The following is an 18,250-nucleotide window of genomic DNA, read 5'->3' on the forward strand; positions in this document are numbered from 1 at the left end:
TATGCATGCCACTTTTACCTACATCACAATAGGGATCTCAATGAATGCAACCTCGGATATCCTGAAATACTGATCCAAGTGCAACTGCATATGAAGTCCCTAACTGTTGATTCTGCACTTCATGGTGCCATGGTTGAGGTAGTCCACAAGGACACTGTCTGCCATCAACGCAAAAGGACAGACAGTGTTGGAAATGTGGTCCCAAATTTAGCACTTGTTGGCATCAGAACCTGCTCTAAAGCGGTGGAAAATGGGAACCTGGTTGGGTAAAACTGGCTTGATAGCTAGTGGATCTGATTAGTGGTGGTCTGCTTGGTAGCTGGCTGGCTTGGGCCTTTACACTTTGTATCTGCCTATATAAGGGGCTTCAGCTCATGAGGAAACAAGCATTCTACTTCTTTTTAATTTGGTCTCACTCTGTTTTCATTCTACTTGCAAGATGTGTCCATTTTGGTTCATCAATTGAAATCCATGTAATTTCCAATATGGTATTAGAGCCAGTAGATCTCATTAGCAAGTCTAAAGTCATCTTTAGCATACCAAGCCTAATCCATGCATAAGTAGTAGCATTATTATTTTCACATTTGAATCCCTAGTATTTCTCACCTAGTTTCTGCAGCTACCTACCTACAATGGAGGGCTCATATCTCAAGTTTGGCTTTTTCATTTACAATCCCCTATTGTAGGCATCTTCCTGGTTTAGGTGTTCTACCTCAGCCACACAAATCAATTTCTCAAAACAAGCATAGTTTTCTTTAAGTCCTGTCGTACACGTCATGCTCCCTCCATGGCACGTTATTCCCTGAGCTATTGTGGGGCTTTTGCAGGCCTAATGCTTGCCAAAATCCAGCTTGAACCATTTCTGGGAATTCTCTCTCTACTGCATGTAAAAATAGTCTTACTCAAGCTCCTCTGGTGGCCATATCTAGAGTTTCACATAGTCTTGCAGTCTAAGCTTCCATTTTCCATCTTTCTTAATATTTTGCTCTGTCATCATTCTGTCAAGCTACCACAATGCTAAAGAGTCTAGATAAGCAAGGCTTTCAACATCTAAATGAAGACTATCAAATTTATGGAGGCAACCAAATTCTATTATGTTATTCCAACCATAGAGTTGCTTCCACATGTACTTCAAGTCTCTCAATCATGAGGACATCAACAACATTTCAAAAGTAGATCTTCCACTAATCATCACCATAATGATTTTTTTGAGCATTATTGCTACTTGGATTCTCATTCTTGTTTGAGAGCCATTGTATAAGCTTGCTGTTATGCATAATAATCTATGTATAAGCACTATACATTCATTATTCATCCACTTTATTGTTCATTGTGTTCACCATCTCTGAGTTATCCTAACCCTAACCCTAACCCTAGCTATGTTTTGTATTTATCAGTCTTTGCTTGGTTGTACAATTGGTTTTGTGTTTTTGTGTTTAGAGCATTTCTTCACAGCATTTTCAATTATTAAATTAATCAAACCCTAAGCAAAGCATTCAAATTTATTGTCCTCGATCGCAATACAATGTGGCAAAGCAAAGTATACTACACTGGAATTTCCATAAGGCCTTGTAGTCAAAACAACACATTGGCCAATGCTGCTGCCTAACGCTTGCTGAAAATTTCCAGCCAGCATGAAAATAACATAAAACTGAAAAACGATCCAAAATTATTACCAGAATCTAACGGGATACATCCATTTCTCATATTTCTCAACTATTTTGGCTAAGCAACCATAGTAGGGGCTAAATTATCAATGGCATCCATTGAACATGTTGCTATCCATACGACCAACTAAATACCATTGAGAACAAAGCATAAACTAATCTCAAACCAATGCAAGCACATGATTTCAGAGCAGCAATAAAAACCATACCCATCTACATACAAACTACAATGACTAGTACACTAAATAGTGACCTCATGGCAGACATATTGTTAGCACAGTACCATGGATGCATGCTGAATACATCCAAGATCCACTATACATGAAAGTTATCCATCACTAGAAAAGTGAAAGTGCCTTGTCACGAGGATATAAAGTTTTAATGCTCTGCGTAGCATTTGATTTAGTGTTAATCAAATGTGTAAATGATGACAGGCCAAGGACCCCGAGATGTCAAAGAGTGTCAAAGGCAAAAGTTGTAATAACTCGCACTTGAGAGACACTAGGTGGTACATGATTATAGGTTTTGGCCTACATCATTTTATTAGCCATTAATGTCAGTGGTGACATTAGGAACTAGGCATTGATTATTTAATTTATTCCAATTCAAGGGCTAATAATGCTTAGGAATACTTGGGTTACAAATTGGCCTAGTCAATTTAATTGTTGGGTTGTAAAGTAAATTTTTTGAGCAAGAATTATTAAGTAAATTAACATCCAAAATATTACTGTAGAGAGAGCAAATTCAAAGATTTGTGAGAATTTGATGAAATTGAGCTACTAACACAGTTTTCCAGCTCCAAATGGATTCACCAATAGCAAAGGGAGTATCAAAGGTTGTAATCTTCCAGAGAAAGTACATCAACTACAATTGCCAACTTCCTCTAGTCAATTATATGCAGTGGTCTTCACCAAAAAGATCTCGAATGATTGGGAATGGCCCCAAAAGCAAGTAACAATAGTCCAACCTCTTTCATGTTTTAATAGTCATGTTTGTCATCCCTTGTCATCTCATGTCTGTGACCTCAGTCTAAGTTAGACAAGGACCTTACAAGCTTTGACATGTCTATCAAGTGTTTTGATGGAGAAGGTAGCTCTATTTGAGCGTGCCTTTCTATGCATTGTTTTCAACTGTCGGCATCCTATGTGCATTTCTAGGTCGGTTTTTGCATTTCCCAATCTACTCCACGTGTTGGACATTGTCCTTGCCAATCAGGATTTTTGGTGGCCATGTAGTGCTTTTTTCTAGCATTTATTGTGCCACAACCAGCATTAAATGCTGATTGGCCACCTTTTTGTCACCTATAGTGTGCAATCAGCTAGATTTGGGGATTCTTGGCTATATATAGCCTACCCCTCCCACACTTGGCATCCATCCTCTCCAATCTTCTATCCTCCTTCGCAAGTACACACTCTAACACTCCGTCTCCTCTGTGCTACCATCATCATCAACCTGATCTGGTGCCCTCACTGACATTGTGGGTTGCATGCACTAATCTGTCTCCTTCCACTTTCTTATTTGTATCAGCATTCTTTATTGTTCAGTGCAGATTACATTAGTCTTTTCTTGCAGTCTCTCTCTGATCCTTTGTCTCTATGTTTCCATATCATTCCCTTGCACACTCTCACATGGTATTAAAGCATGGTATCATTGTCTAAGAGTACCTAATTCTTGCATAGGAGACCATCCACATTCAAAACGCAAGTATTCAGCCTGGCATTTGCTGCAAACGCAGCCATTCCTGAAGGTTTTTACAAAGAGTCACATCATCTGGAGCCCTGTAGATCGCTTCTCTGTGGACGCAACCTTCTCCAAGTACCACACAGCAGTTTTTGATCATTGTTTTGCTGAAAACCCAGCCTTCTAGCTGCAGGCGACAATTCCCCTTGGCAAAGTGACAATGTCCACCCTCAAGTGACAAGCTCTCCACCATCACTTTGTGTTTCTACATCCTTTTGGTGGCACGTAACAGCAAATTGTGTGCAAGTGACAAACATTTCCCCACATGCAAACTTTCTACATCAAGATCTCGGTATCCTATAGTCGATTCCTTTTGTTTTAGGGCTGTCTCTTGCAAACGCAAGTCTTCCTTTGTGGGTGATTGTAGATTTTGGAAGATGTCTTTTCCGTTTTCAAGCTCTGATGACTCATATGGGGATCGTCATTCTGAACGCTCTTCCAAGCAAATGTATGATTATTATCACGATTATCATCAGTAAGACTCTTCTATTCATACCCATCCCCCTTCTATCCATCTTTCACAATAAAAGAATCCCTTGGTACCCTCTACTCAGGTACCCGTCCTTCCTTAGCTACCCAGAGTCATGTAAGTTGGAGTGTGTTTCAGACTCCTTGAATCTTTGGGAGCTTGTTTCTCAAACTATCCTCCGTCCTAAGGAGGATCCCAAAAATGGGACATCTCTAGATCACACAACCTTATGGGATTGACTCAATTCTAGGGCCCGATCCTTCCTCTTTATGAGTTTGCAAGATTTTGTCCTTGTTCTTGTTCACAAATTGAAGACCACCATGGAAGTGTAGAGCAAGCTTGCATCTCTCTATTGCCAGAAGACATTTGGCCACAAGGTTTCCCTTGAAAAGTAGTTGCACATGCTCAATATTCCTGAGTCATCTTTCTTGAAGGAGCACATCACTAACATTGAGGATATGAGGGACGAGCTTGCCTCCCTTGATCGGATGATGCCTTCTGAAGACATGACTAGGATCCTTTTGACTCAGCTGTCACCTCCTCGATTCAATGTCTTCTATACAAACCTTATCACATCTAGGACCCGCGCGACCTTTCTATGGGAGGAGTTATCACCGCTTGTTTTGGAGTATGGCAAGCAACTTCGAGAGTTTTAGTGCTAATGGCTCTGACTCCACTAAAGCCTTTTTTGCAGGTTTGGGAGGAGGGTAGAAGAAGAAGTCGAAGGCAAAGAAGCAAGCAAGTTCTTTCGGCTCTAACTCATATACAGAGGAGTTGAAGTGCCCATATTATGGAAAGGGACACATTGTGAGGAGAAATGATCGAAGAAGTACCCTCACCTTCGTCCATGAGCAAAGGGAGCATCTTCATCAAAGCCTTCCACTACCTCTACCACCATTGTTATGTTGGGATAAAGGCCCGATTTAACCTCTGTGTATAGTACACACGCATTATACATGTGAATGCACCCTTACGTACCGGTGCCCCAAGTATAAATACATTTAATTCTGTGTACCAATAGATTGCTAATACACTCGAAAAAAACTAACCGTACTTCACTCTCCCTCTCTAACTCTGACCAATCGTCCCTCTCACACTCTCCTCGAACTGCAACTGCACATCCCCAACTAAGCTCCACAACAACTCGTATCAAAGCCCAAGGTTTTGCATGCTTCCCGGACAGAAGGCCAATCGAGTCCAGCTTGAGGCAAAAGGCCAATCAAGTCCAACTCAAGGCAAAAGGTCAGTCGGGTCCAGCTGACTAAGCACCAGAGAAACCAAGCAGCAGCGGCCAACAGGCACAACGTGTGGCATGCAGATCAAGCAAGCAACTAAGCAACCAGGCGACGTGACAGAGAGGACCAAGCGAGCGACCAGGTGTGCAAGGCATCAAGCGGGAAGCGGGCTGACCGCGAACAACGAACCAACAACAAAGACGTCAGTCGCATCAGTCACACGATGTGGCAGGTCAACGAACCCCATTAGTTTTTTTTTTCTTTTTCAAAAGGAAATAAAATTTTCCTTTAATTTTTCAATTACCCCTTATCTTGGCAAGGGTTCACACACTGGAGGCACAGATCTCAGATTTGTGCAAATTCGAGCCCGAAAATTTGGGGCTTTTCCCAAATTTAACCTCGTTTATGCATGGCAATGATTTTCAAGTCAAAAATTGCAAACATTGTGTGTGGTGACCTCAATTAATTTGGGGATTTTGCCAAATTAGTCAGAATTTTGCTCTTTTGAGTAAAATTTCTTGACATTGGATCCCAGAAATTTGGGGATTTTCATGTATTGGCAAAATTTTGCTCAGTTGGGTCAGATTGGCTGACATTTATGCAATTTTAGACCTGAAATCTTGGGGGTTTGTGTAGAATTTGGTAAATTTCTGCATTTTTTGCCCGTGTGGTGGCTGGTTCATGTACAAACAACAGAGATTTATTCCTGGTTGAGAAAGAACAGCAGTGTGTTTGCTGGTTCAGCTTGTGCTTTTACAGTTCAGGGGCATTTATTCTTGTGTTTGCGATAAAATGGCTGCAACTTGTTCCAATTCCACACATCAAGAGTTTGATGAAAATCAAACGGTTTGATGGTCATGGCTTTGACCTTTGGAAAGACCGTATGCAGGGCATTTGGTTCCTAAAGGATTGTGAGGATGCTTTGCAGGAAGATAAACCTATACTAATGTCTGATGCAGATTGGGCCAGAGTAAATAAAAAAGCTATGGCTTACATAAAAATAGATGTCACTCATGACATCTTGGCAGACAGTAAGGGTTTAGATACAAGTTATGCAATATGGGAAAGCTAAAAACTACCTATGAAATCACAACACCTATTAATTAGGTGCTTTTAATGCTCAAGTTGGTGAATATGCCACTGGATGAGTCAAAGCTTGCAGGTGAACACTTGAGTAAATTTATAGGGATTCTAAATCAACTCAAAGATGCAAATTTGGACTTTGATGATAAGTTGAGGGTGATCTTTTTTATCATGACACTGTCTGACTCTTGGGAGACCTTGGTGGTTTCACTCAGCAATAACCCCGATCTCTCATATGATGGGGTGAGGGGTTCTATCTTGAATGAAGAAATTAGACATATGTCTAGTGGAGAAGGTAGCAACTGTAAGATGCAAGGCTGAAAAGAAAAATGCAAATGCACGACAGAGAAACAGGAGCAAGAGCAAAGGAAAGGAAAAGAGTGACATTACTTGCTATCACTGTGGTAGGAAGGGCCACAAGAAACCTAATTGCAGGTATCACAAGAAGGATCAAGAGAGAAAGAAGAATGCAAGAGATAAAAAGGAGGAGGAGGATAAGACAGATCCATTTGAGACAACCAAAGGCAAGGAAAAGGCCAATGTAACCTCTAGTGTGGTCATAGAGGAGCTTTCAGATACAGAGACTGATGTACTATGTTAAGTTGATTATGATGCCCTTGTATGTCACATGCAAGATATGCATATTGCGAAGGCTAATGTGATTGATGCACTTTTGTCAGTTGATGATGGTGTCACTCAAACTTGGATTGTAGACTCCGGTGCCTCTTTCCATGTAACTCCTTACTTGGAGTGTTTTGCTACATTCAATGCGAGCAGTTATGAAAAGGTGTATCTTGGAAATAACCATGATTGCAGCATTGATGGGATTGGCACCGTACACTTGTCTTTAGACAATGGTCAAGAGCTTGTGTTGAAAGATGTCAGATATGTGCCTGGCATTAAAAAGAGTTTACTATCTGTTGGTAAGCTTGACTAGCATGGTTACACTACATTGTTTGGTGGTGGTTTGTGAAGAGTGAAAAAGGGTTCCATGATGATTGCAAAAGGAACCAAGAATGGCACTTTGTATTGTTTGCATTGTAAAGCCATGAATGGCTAGTTTCTTGCAATTGCTAAAATTTGCAGCCACTTGGAGTTATGGCATAAGAGATTAGGCCATATGAGCCAAAAAGAACTTTGATGTCCTTAATTCTCTAAAGAGGGTTAATGGAAAAGGCTCTAAACTTGACTTTTGTAATGAGTGTCAGTTTGGAAAGCAAATAAAAAATTCATTTTACTCTAGTGTCTCTCGCAAGTCGTTTGTCTGGGACTTAGTACATTCGTGAAATCGTTGGGTGGTGCTACATATTTTGTCTCCTTTATTGATGACTGTTCCAAAAAGATTTGGGTATACCTGTTGAAAAAGAAAAGTGAAGTGTTTGTTGTTTTTAAAACTTTTCATGCATTCGTGACCACGCAGACAGGTAGAAAGCTTAAATGCTTGAGAACTAATAATGGGGGTGAGTTCACATCAGCTGAATTGAAGTCCTTTTGTGACTTGCATGGTATTAAGAGGGAGCTTACAACCCCTTACAGCCCTTCTTCAAATGGAGTGGCTAAAAGATATAACAGGACTTTATGTGAAAGAGTGTGATGCATGCTGTCCACTGCTAATCTCCCTCATCAATTTTACAAAGAGGCACTCAAAACCACGATTCACATTTGCAACCGCTCTCCGAACAGGTCCTTAAATGCATCCCTGAGGAGATTTGGTCTGGCAAATCGGCCTCATATGACCATTTACGCATATTTGGCTATGATGCTTTTGTGCATGTTAGAGATGAGCTAAGAAACAAACTAGACCCAAAATCCACCAAAGGCATCTTCATGGGCTATGGTGATGAGGGTGAATTTGGCTACAAAGTGTGGTTACCTTAGTCCAAGAAATTTGTTTGCAGCCGTAATGTTGTGTATAATGAGACAAAATTGCTGAAAGATACTTTAGCCTCAAATGAAGATATGAAAAAGGTCAAATTTCAAAGTTTGCAGCCACCTATTCCTTCAGAAAATGAGCCTCATGGTGCTGTACCACAAGCTGGTCATTTTTGAGACAGATGATGATGGATAGCAAATAGGAGCACAAGGAGGTCATGGACAGCAAGATAGGCTTGCTGATTATGAAATTGCACGTGCTCGTAATGAAAATGAAGGTGTTGTACAGCATGAACAGCATGCTGAAAATGGCTTACAACAGCCAATAAATGCTAAAAATAATACACCTCCACATGTAGACCCAATTCCTGAAAATCTTGATCATTGCGTACACATGTCTACACGTGTAAGAAGGCAACCACATAGGTTTGACCCCTCCTTGCATTATGCGATTCTTACAGATGAGGGTGAGCCTATTACATACAAAGAGACCAAGTCATGTGAGTTCAGTAGTAAGTGGGAGCTAGCTATGCAAGAAGAGATTAAATCTCTATATGCAAATGATACTTGGGATCTTGTGTCGTTGCCCAAAGGCAGAAAGCCACTTTCAAACAAATGGGTATACAAAGTAAAGATAGTTGAGTACAAGGCAAGACTAGTTGCCAAAGGGTATGCACAAAAGGAAGGGATTGACTTCCAAGAGGTCTTTTCACCTGTTGTGAAGATGACCATCTTATGTATGCTTTTTGCTCTCACTATTGTATTGGACTTAGAGCTGTATCAAATGGATGTAAAAACAGCTTTCTTGCATGGTGACATTGATGAGGAAATCTACATGAAACAGCGTGAGAGCTTTGTAGTTCTTAGAAAAGAGCAAATGGTGTGTAAACTAAAATGCAGCCTGTATGGGTTGAAACAAGCATCACGGCAATGGTACAAAAAGTTGGACACCTTTATGCTATCTCATGAGTTTACATGCAGCCATGCAAATCATTGCTTGTACATAAAAAAGGATACAGATGGCAGCCCCATCATACTTGTTTTGTATGTGGATGATATGTTGCTAGCTAGGAAAAGAAAGACTAGCTTGGATGCTCTCAAAAATCAGTTGAAATCAGCTTTCTCCATGAAAGATTTGGGAAATGCAGAGCATATTTTGGGCATGAGGATTCGTAGAGATAGAATGCAGAAATTATTGTCTTTATCTCAAGAAAAGTACATTGAAAGGGTACTGGACAAATTTAATATGATTAAAGCTCAACCTTTTGGGATACCCTTACCTCCTTATCTTAAGCTTAGTAAAGCCAATAGCCCAAAAGATGACATGGAAGCAAATGCTATGAAGGGAGTCCCTTATGCATCAGCTTGTGGCTCTCTTATGTATGATATGGTTGCTACTCGTCCAAACATTACTCATGCAGTGGGAGTTGTTAGCAGGTTTATGTCAAATCCTGGAAAAACACATTGGGAGGTTGTCAAGTGTATTCTTCGCTACCTAAAGGGTACACAAAGAAAGTGTATTTGCTATGGGCAGAGTGCACTTAGTTTGCAGTGTTATTGTGATACAGACATGGCAAGTGACTTGGACACTCATACGTCCACCAGTGGGCATATCTTTAAGTTGCTGGTGGGACAGTTTCTTGGTATTCCAGGTTGCAGAACATCGTTGCATTGAGTACCACTGAAGCTGAATACATATCAGCTACTACTGAAGCTTCTAAGGAAGCTATATAGTTGAGCAGCCTTGCAAGGGATCTCAACATGTCTATAGGTATTCCAGTTTTGGGATGTGCTAGCCAAAGTGCTCTGTATTTCGCTAAGAATACCATGTATCATTCACACACAAAGCATATAGATGTGCAATATCACTTCATCAGAGAGATTCTGAAAGATGGTCAAATCACATTGACCAAGATCAAAACACAGGACAACCTTGCAGATATTCTCACTAAAAGTCTAAGCAAAGCTCAGCATGAGCATTGCATTCCACTAGTGGGAGTTGATTAGAGGTTCACCTCAGAACTTTAAGCGGGAGGTTGTTGGAATAAAGGCCCAATTTAACCTGCATATACAGTACACGCACATTGTACATGTGAATGCACCCTTACATGTCCATGCCCTAAGTATAAATACATTTTATTCTTTGTGTACCAACAGATTGTTGGTACACTCAAAAAAATCTAACCGTACTTCACTCTCCCTCTCTGACTCTAACCAACTGTCACTCTCACACTCCACGAATTATTGCACATTCCGAACTGAGCTCCCCAACATGTTACATGAGTCTGTGTTCCTTTCTATCCATGCTTTAGAGGGGGAGTCTTCTTCAATGGTTGTCGTGTGTTCTAAGTAGCTTTGGTTAGCTCTGCAAAGTGATTTGTTACAAGATATCCATCCATCGAAGGGTTCAATCGCCGTTGGTGACATTGTATCATTGCCTATTAGTGGTATCAACATTTTTCCTTTGTTTCCCAACCACACATTAAGCTCCCTTTTGTCACAGGGACGTGAAATTTTGAGTTGCTTTAATCTTGCTAGTAACATTTAATTAAGTTACTAATCAAATATGCAAGGTTGTTTCGCACATATGATGCACATGGCAGTTATTTCATGGGAACGGACCAAGGACCCCGAGGATGCAATGGATGTTAAAGGCAAAAGTTGTGTTAAGTTATGCCAACTGGGTTTTGGTGGTCAGTTGGTGCCAGGTTGGACCCTAGGACAATTGTTTGGCCATTAAGTGTCAGTGGTGACACTAGGGACTAGCATTAATTAATGCTAGTCTAAGGGTCAACAGAGGTTGGGAACCACTCCAAGTTGCAAATGGCCCAACCAATTTCATTCCAAATGGGCATGTTTAATTTTGGGCAGGGTCTAAAGGGCTGAAATTAATTTTCAGAATTAATTAATTCTGAAAAATTAATTTAATGACTGAAAATGCATTAGAAAGGTTGCCACTTGGCAAAACTTTCCCATGCAACTAGGGAGAAGGCTGTTGGAGGACAGTGGAAGCTGAATGGCAGCCATTCGAAGCTTGGTGGAGGGAGAGGAGGTGATAAGATTTGGCTCTGAGAGGCGACGACGACTGATCGTGCACCGCGACAGGACAGGGGGTAGCAAGTTTTCTCTTCCACCTCAAGAGAGGCGACAATAGGGGAGGAGGGCTCGCCAGCCAAGCTGGTTTTTGACCCCCCTTTTGAAGCTGTTGGTGCCATCAGATTTGTCATCAGAGCTACGAATCAAAAAATACATTTCAACTGATTTTCTCTCTTTCTACAGCATTCTCTCATCTCCTCCAGTCTATGCTCAAGTATTCTCAGTAATTTTCAGCCATGGGTAGCAGAGTACAACCAAATTTAGTGGACAGCAGAGAGTTTACTGCTGTAAACCCTAAATTACAGCAGTAATGAGGGTTTAGTAGCCACCTTGGGACCCGTGCCATCAGTCAAAGGCATTGTACACTGAAATCAGCACCCGAAATTCGTGGAATTGTGAGGATTTCAGATGCCAACCAATCTATTGTGAATTTGGGGCAGCATGTGACCAGTTGGGTTCCATTAGAGCAAGTCCTGGGTGAAAATCAAGGGGCAATTTGCTTGAATGCTTTGCTGATTATTGGAACAGCAAGGGGCTTTTGAATCAGCCAAGGAGATTGTGAAATCTCGGCTTGTAATTTATCCATCAACAATTGAAATTAAAGAAATACCGAAAGGGGCGCTAGTTTTGAGGCCAACAAGGTGTCCACTGTCCAAGTTTATGAAGATAAAGTGAGCATTTCAGATTATGTTCATTTGCTAATTGCTGTAATTAAGTGCTTAATCAGGTTAAACCATCCTCTCCGAGAAGGAAGGCTGGTTTCATGGTTCCATTGCTGGGATAATCACTCAATCTCTTGATTTGGTGAGGCCGAGGCACCTGATTGCAAGCCAAAGTTTTGTACTAGTGCTGATTTTTGTGCTCAGCTGAGAAATTACAGCAACATGTCTTCATATAGTGAGATGGAATCAAGCAGTGATAATGCCTCTCAGTATGGACATTCTCATGGGAATGAAGGAAATGCAATGCCTAATCTTGAACAAGACTCTCATGATGGACAACAAGCTGAAAATGTTGTTGTTGGGCAAGATGCAGGGCCTTCAAGCCGTCATGAGGTAGATGACCATCAAAGTGGAGGAATTTGATGACCAGTTCAAGAATCGGATGAGAACAGCAGCAAATCTCTTTGCTGAATTGGCATAGGATCCTCAGTTCACCCAATTTTTGAATGCTCCGAAGAAGGACAGCAAGGGCAAGAAGAAAAACTCAACTTCTACAGCTTCGAGACAGCAAGATGCACCGAAGGTAGTGCCAATTCCTTCACTTGAAGCTCCTAAAGAGGCCAATGAAGCTAAACAGTTGGTACCTATGGGGCAAGGAATGCAAATGCAAGGCCATTATGAAAGTGCCAATCTAATGGATTTTGGACAGCCGGGCATGCATACTATGATGGGGTAGCCAAGATACTTTGGTGGTAGCACGATTTTTCATGCAATGGTTGGCCAAGGGCCGCATACATGAATGCATGGCACAAATCCCTATGGTATGCAGCAGCCAATGCATGGTGTGCAAGGCCCATTGTTTTCGGGTATGGCTGGAAATGTGCAAAATCCTATGTATGGTAGCATTGGCTTGAAACCTAGGGCACAAAGTGGAATGTTTGGCAATGCATCTACACCCCCAAATGCTTATGGGGCTCAAGGAATGACTGCTGGTCATCCAAATGCTTCATTTGGGCTTGGTCATGATGTAAATACAGCAAATGCACCCTTTTTGCAACAGCCATTGTATGACAACTTGACTCCCAAAGGGGAAGCAAAAGACTATGATGAGAGTGGAAAAGCAGTGAAGTTTGAGTCCTTCAGTGGTGCACAAGATAGGCTGAAAGCGTTGACCTTCATTCAGCAGTTTGATGCAACCTATTCAGGGGGAAACTTCACCGAATCCTCTAAGATTCGAAAGGCAACCACTTTCTTGAAGGGGAATGCATTGCAGTGGTGGTCCAAGCTCTTGATGCAAGGTAGAGCACCGTCAACATGGGTGCATTTCAAGCAAATGTTTGCATCGAATTGGTTGACTAGTACCTTTGAGGTGGACATCATGACAACTTGGAACAAGCTTGATGCTAAGGAATGCAAGAATTTAGAGCAATACAATAAGAAGTTTTGGGATGCATTGCTGCCCGTCACTTCTTATCGTGCTGTACCCCTTCATGAGCAAGTGGAAAAATATGTATATGGGCTGCCCAAAGGAATCAGGGATTTTTGCATAAAATCCACCGTGTCTAGCATGTCTCAACTCATAGAGACTGTTGCTACAGCCGATGCTTTGCTGCGTGGAAAGGATTCGGGTTTCCAAGAGAGCGGGGAGAAGCCGAATAAAAAGTTGTTTAAGGCTGAGAAAAGGGGCATATCTGAAAACCAGTCTGAAAAGAGGCCAAAACAGCAAAGAAAGGGCTCGAAAACATTGGCACAACATAGGGAATTGATGGCTGCAAATAAATACTTTATTTGTGAACAGGAGGGTCATATTGCAAAGAAATGTCCCAACAGGCAACAAGCTACAAAGTCAGAAAATCAAGGAGATCCTAAGGGTAAAAGGCCCAAAACATCAGTGGGATTGGTGCCCGATGTTGTTAGTGATCAGCCCAATGATGATGCTACTGAGTTATGCAGAGCATGGGGCAAAATTAGGAATCAGCATGCATTGATTTTCTTTGATAATGGCGCACGAGCCAACTTCATCTCTACTGACATGGCAGCCCGTCTAGGCATCAAAGAGGATGAGATGGGAGCCATGGGGAAAGTTGGAATGGCATGTGAGGGTCATGCAAAACCTGTCACACCACTCATTGGAAAGCTTCGGTTGTACATACAGGGATATGTGGACAGCGAAGAGTTTTACATTGCTCCACTTGAGGGTTGTGATGTGTTGCTTGGTATACCATGGTGCCACCGTATGCATGCAATGATTGATTCATACGCAAAAGAGATCACTATTCAACATAAGGGAAAGACACTCACACTTGATGTAAAGTTGAAAGGGAAATCTGTCCATGTTGTATCTGCAGCTGCTATTTCTAAAGGAATGAAAAATCATCTTTCAGCGTATTTAGTTTTTGCTAAGGACAAGGATGATAGTGAGAATGTTGGGAATATGTCTAAATTAAAAAAGGATCGCATGTCATATCTAAAAATGTATGCTGATTGCTTCTCTTAGTCACTTCCAGAGCAGCTACCACCTGAAAGACCTGAAGATCATGGCATAGACCTTATCCCTGGAAGTAGCCCTCCTAATAAACCACCCTATAGAGTCAATGCAGCCCAACAGGAGGAGATTATGAGTCAAGTAAATGAGCTGTTAGAAAAAGGGCTGATTCAGCCCAGCTCATCTCCTTTTTGTTCCCCAGTGCTTTTGGCGCAGAAAAAGGATGGTTCATGGCGTATATGCATTGACTATCGTGCTCTGAACAAGATCACGATAAAGAACCGCTTTTCGATCCCTCGGATCGATGATGTTATGAATAGATTGCAAGGGGCAACAATATTCAGCCGTATAGATTTGAAAAGTGGGTATCATCAGATACGTATTAGACCGGAGGATGTGCATAAGACAGCTTTTAGGATATCTTTTGGGTTATATGAATTTCTTGTCATGCCTTATGGACTTACGAATGCTCCTGCCACTTTTAATCGAATGATGGATCGCATCTTTCGGCCACATAGAGCATTTGTGGGTACTTTCTTTTATGACATGATTCTCTATTCAAAGAATGAGACAGAGCATAGAAAGCACTTGGACATTGTTTTCAATGAGTTACGTAAGCATAGGCTGGTTATCAATGACAAGAAGAGTGAATTCTTTTTGCATGAAATCCACTTCTTGGGACATATTGTATCGGCTGATGGTATTCGTATGAACCCTGCTAAGGTTGAATAAATACGTTCATGGCCAGCTTTGAAGAATGTTCATGAGATCCGCAGCTTCTTGGGTTTATGTTCTTACTATAGGAAGTATGTACGCAGGTTTGCTGAAATTGCATCTCCATTGCATGCTTTGCAAAAGAAAGATGTGCCATTTAGATGGACAGCAGTGGAAATTTCAGCATTTGAAAAGTTGAAGGAAAAGATGACTTCAAATCCTATGCTTGTGTTGCCTGATCTAAGGAAGTCATTTGTGGTTCAGTGTGATGCATGTGGTAACAGCATTGGGACGGTCCTTATGCAAGATAGCCGAGTTGTGCCTTATGAGAGCCGAATTCTCCACGGTACAAAGAGGAATTTACAAGTTTATGAGAAAGAGCTCTTGATTGTAATTCATGCACTCTCTACGTGGAAACATTATTTGTTGGGGGCTGATTTTACAGTGCAGACAGACCATCAGACTTTGAGGTACTTTCTGACGCAAACAAAGTTGTCAAAGAAGCATATGAGATGGAAAAATTTTCTCTCTATGTTTCATTTTCAAATTGTACACATTGATCGTAAAAAGAATATTGTGACTGATGCACTGTCACATAAGCCACAAATTTCAGCCATCACTATGGTTTATCACACTGAGTTGGATGCCATAAAAGAGCAATATGTTGCTGATTCGGACTTTGCTAATGTTTATGATCAGCTTTGCAATGGCCAAAGGCATGAGCATTTTATGCTAAGAGATGGATTTCTGTTGATGCATGGACGACTATGTGTCACAAAGCAGTTGAGGCCTAGAGTGATCATTGAAAGTCATGCTCCTCCATAGGCAAGACACAGAGGTATTGATGCCACAGTCAAGGCAATGGAGCATTTCGTTTATTGGCCAGCTTTGAGGCATGATGTAGAGCAGTTTGTTAGGACATGCATCATATGTCAAAAGGTAAAGCATAATAGGCAAAAGATGCCAGGCTTATTCCAACCCTTGCCTATTCCAAATGGGCCTTGGCAGAGCATTGCTATGGACTTTATCTTTGAGCTCCCTAGGACACCTACAAGGAAGGATGGAATATGGACTATTATTTGCAGGTTTAGCAAACAAGCCCATTTCATTCTGGTGAGAAAGAAGATAAAGGCTGATCATATGGCACGATTATTTATGCAGCACATCTTCAAGTATCATGGTATGCCTGAGTCAATCATCAGTGATCGAGACTCTCCGATGACCAGTCTATTTTGGAAGGGGTTGTTTGAAAATATGGTTACCATGCTAAAATTCTCATCATCCTTCCATCCACAGACAGATGGTCAGTCTGAGGAAGCAAATTCCACAGTATTGGATCTTTTGAGGTGCTATGTTTCAGACCACAAGACACAGTGGGAACAGTATTTGTCGTTGGTTGAGTTTACATACAATAATAAGGTGCATAGTTCCACTGGCAAGGCTCCATTTGAGGTGGTTGAGAGTAGCAAGAAGGTTCCACCTATTTTGCACACTAAGGATAAGATCTTTGAGGCTGATCGCTTTGTGGAAAGCCTGGATGCAGCCTATGCAAAGATAAAGTATACACTTCAGAAGTCACAGGACAAGCAAAAGCGAGCAGCCGATCGCCATAGACGTGCTTTGCAATTTACAGAGGGCGATTATGTATTGCTACGTTTCGAAAAGGCAAGGCTGAAAAAGATGAAGGGAAGAGAGAGGTTGTATCTGAAGTTAAGCATGAGATACTATGGGCCCTTTCAAGTGTTGGAAAAGGTCAGCGATGTTGCATATCGGCTGAAATTACCTCCACATTGGCGAATACACAAGGCTGAAAAAGATGAAAGGAAGAGAGAGGTTGTATCTGAAGTTAAGCATGAGATACTTGTCAGAAGTGGAGCAGCGGTGGAAGCATAAACATGTGTTGAAATAAACTGCTGAAACACAAGACAAAAAGAGAAAAGAAAAGAACACGATACAGATGAGAACTCAGATGTATGCACGGGAAATGGAATCCATATATCTGAACACGAGACAGTCGCATACAACAGTGAGTCACTGGCTGTGTGGGCACTGGCACTGGCTCCTCTCTCCACAGAGTCTGCAGATGGTGAAATGAAGTGACTGACTGAGGAGGAGCCACTGAGTATAAATAGGCTGAAAAAGTGGGGAGCAATAATGCTGGTCGGACAGCATTAATGCTGGCCGACTGGTGCATAAAATGCTCCACTGGCATAAAATGCCACACCAGAAAAATACCTAAAATACCTAATAAAAATGCCCAGCTCAGATCAAGCTCAGACTCACACATGAGCTGACAAATACTCTGCTGACACCCTCTCTCAGATCATGGGTGATCTGATACAATACAATAGTACAATGAAAAGGGATCAGAAACTATACAACATAGAACCACCAAGTAGAACCATGGATACCCAAGCAGTGGGTGATCAAGCCACCACCAAGGTGCCTCGGAGAGAACCTGATGTCGATGTCGATCGTACCAAACACCTGAAAATAGAGAAGATCATAGCATGTCTCTGTGTCCATCACCAATGTCTCGCAGTAGCATACAAAGACCAGCCTGTCAAAAATGCCTCTGAACATATGTGACCATGGAGTCCCCGCCTTTGGCCAGACCGCCAAAGTATCCCCTCATGTGAGCTCCAGACGAAAGCCTCCCGCTCTCTGTCAAATAACCAGCTCAGCATGAACCTGGATGTCAATCCCAGCTCCAGGATTTGATTCCGCCAGACTGAAGTCGATGCGTCAGGGACGTCCCTCTCTGAACCTGTGCACCTATATAAAAATATAGATGAGGCGCAGCTGCCCCATCTGAACACCCGCTCACACTCCCTCTCTGGCACAAGAGAGTCGTGAGGGATGACCTCATCACCACCACTAGAAAGCAGCCGAGGAAGGGGCCACAAAGCCCTTCCCGCGATCCGAAGAAGAGGATCCCTTCCGCGCCTTGGACTTCACCTTGGTCGGAAGATCTGAGTCGGAGTCTGATGAAGAAGAGGACTCATCGGTAGAGTCAACATCCCGCTTCGTCTTCTGCTCCTTCTTCCTGGAAGCCGCTAACTTCTTGCAGTCCTTCCGCAAATGTCCCTTCTTGCCACAATGGTAACACTGGGCCTTCGACTTCTTCTTCCCGTCACCCCTCTCTGAAGCTACATAAGCCTCACCTCCATAATGTGCCGGAAGCCGCCCCTGTAATCTCAAGGATGTCGCATGGTTGTCCTCATCAA

General features: G+C 42.0%; 2 protein-coding genes across 6 annotated transcripts in view; one reads left to right on the forward strand and one right to left on the reverse strand.

Annotated features, from left to right (window-relative positions):
* LOC148008934 (uncharacterized) overlaps positions 1-18,250 on the reverse strand; it is an 82,692-nt gene that overhangs the window by 30,783 nt on the left and 33,659 nt on the right. The gene's annotated exons all lie outside the window — the stretch shown is intronic.
* LOC148008935 (uncharacterized) lies at positions 130-14,321 on the forward strand. The gene is made up of 2 exons (XM_087673896.1): positions 130-261; positions 12,885-14,321. The coding sequence occupies exons 1-2, from the start codon at positions 130-132 to the stop codon at positions 14,319-14,321; spliced, it is 1,569 nt and encodes a 522-aa protein (XP_087530022.1).

This window comes from Lygodium microphyllum, unplaced genomic scaffold (assembly GCF_053477565.2).
Source record: "Lygodium microphyllum isolate KBCC unplaced genomic scaffold, Lygodium_microphyllum_v1.1.10 scaffold_44, whole genome shotgun sequence".
NCBI classification, from domain to species: Eukaryota; Viridiplantae; Streptophyta; class Polypodiopsida; order Schizaeales; family Lygodiaceae; genus Lygodium; species Lygodium microphyllum.

Excerpts from the sequence above, each read along its gene's own strand:
- LOC148008935 (XM_087673896.1), top strand. The coding sequence starts at position 130 with ATGGTTGAGGTAGTCCACAAGGACACTGTCTGCCATCAACGCAAAAGG. Across the intron at positions 262-12,884 it reads CGGTGGAAAATGGGAACCTG|CCATTGTATGACAACTTGAC; the intron begins GTTGGGTAAAAC and ends TTTTTGCAACAG.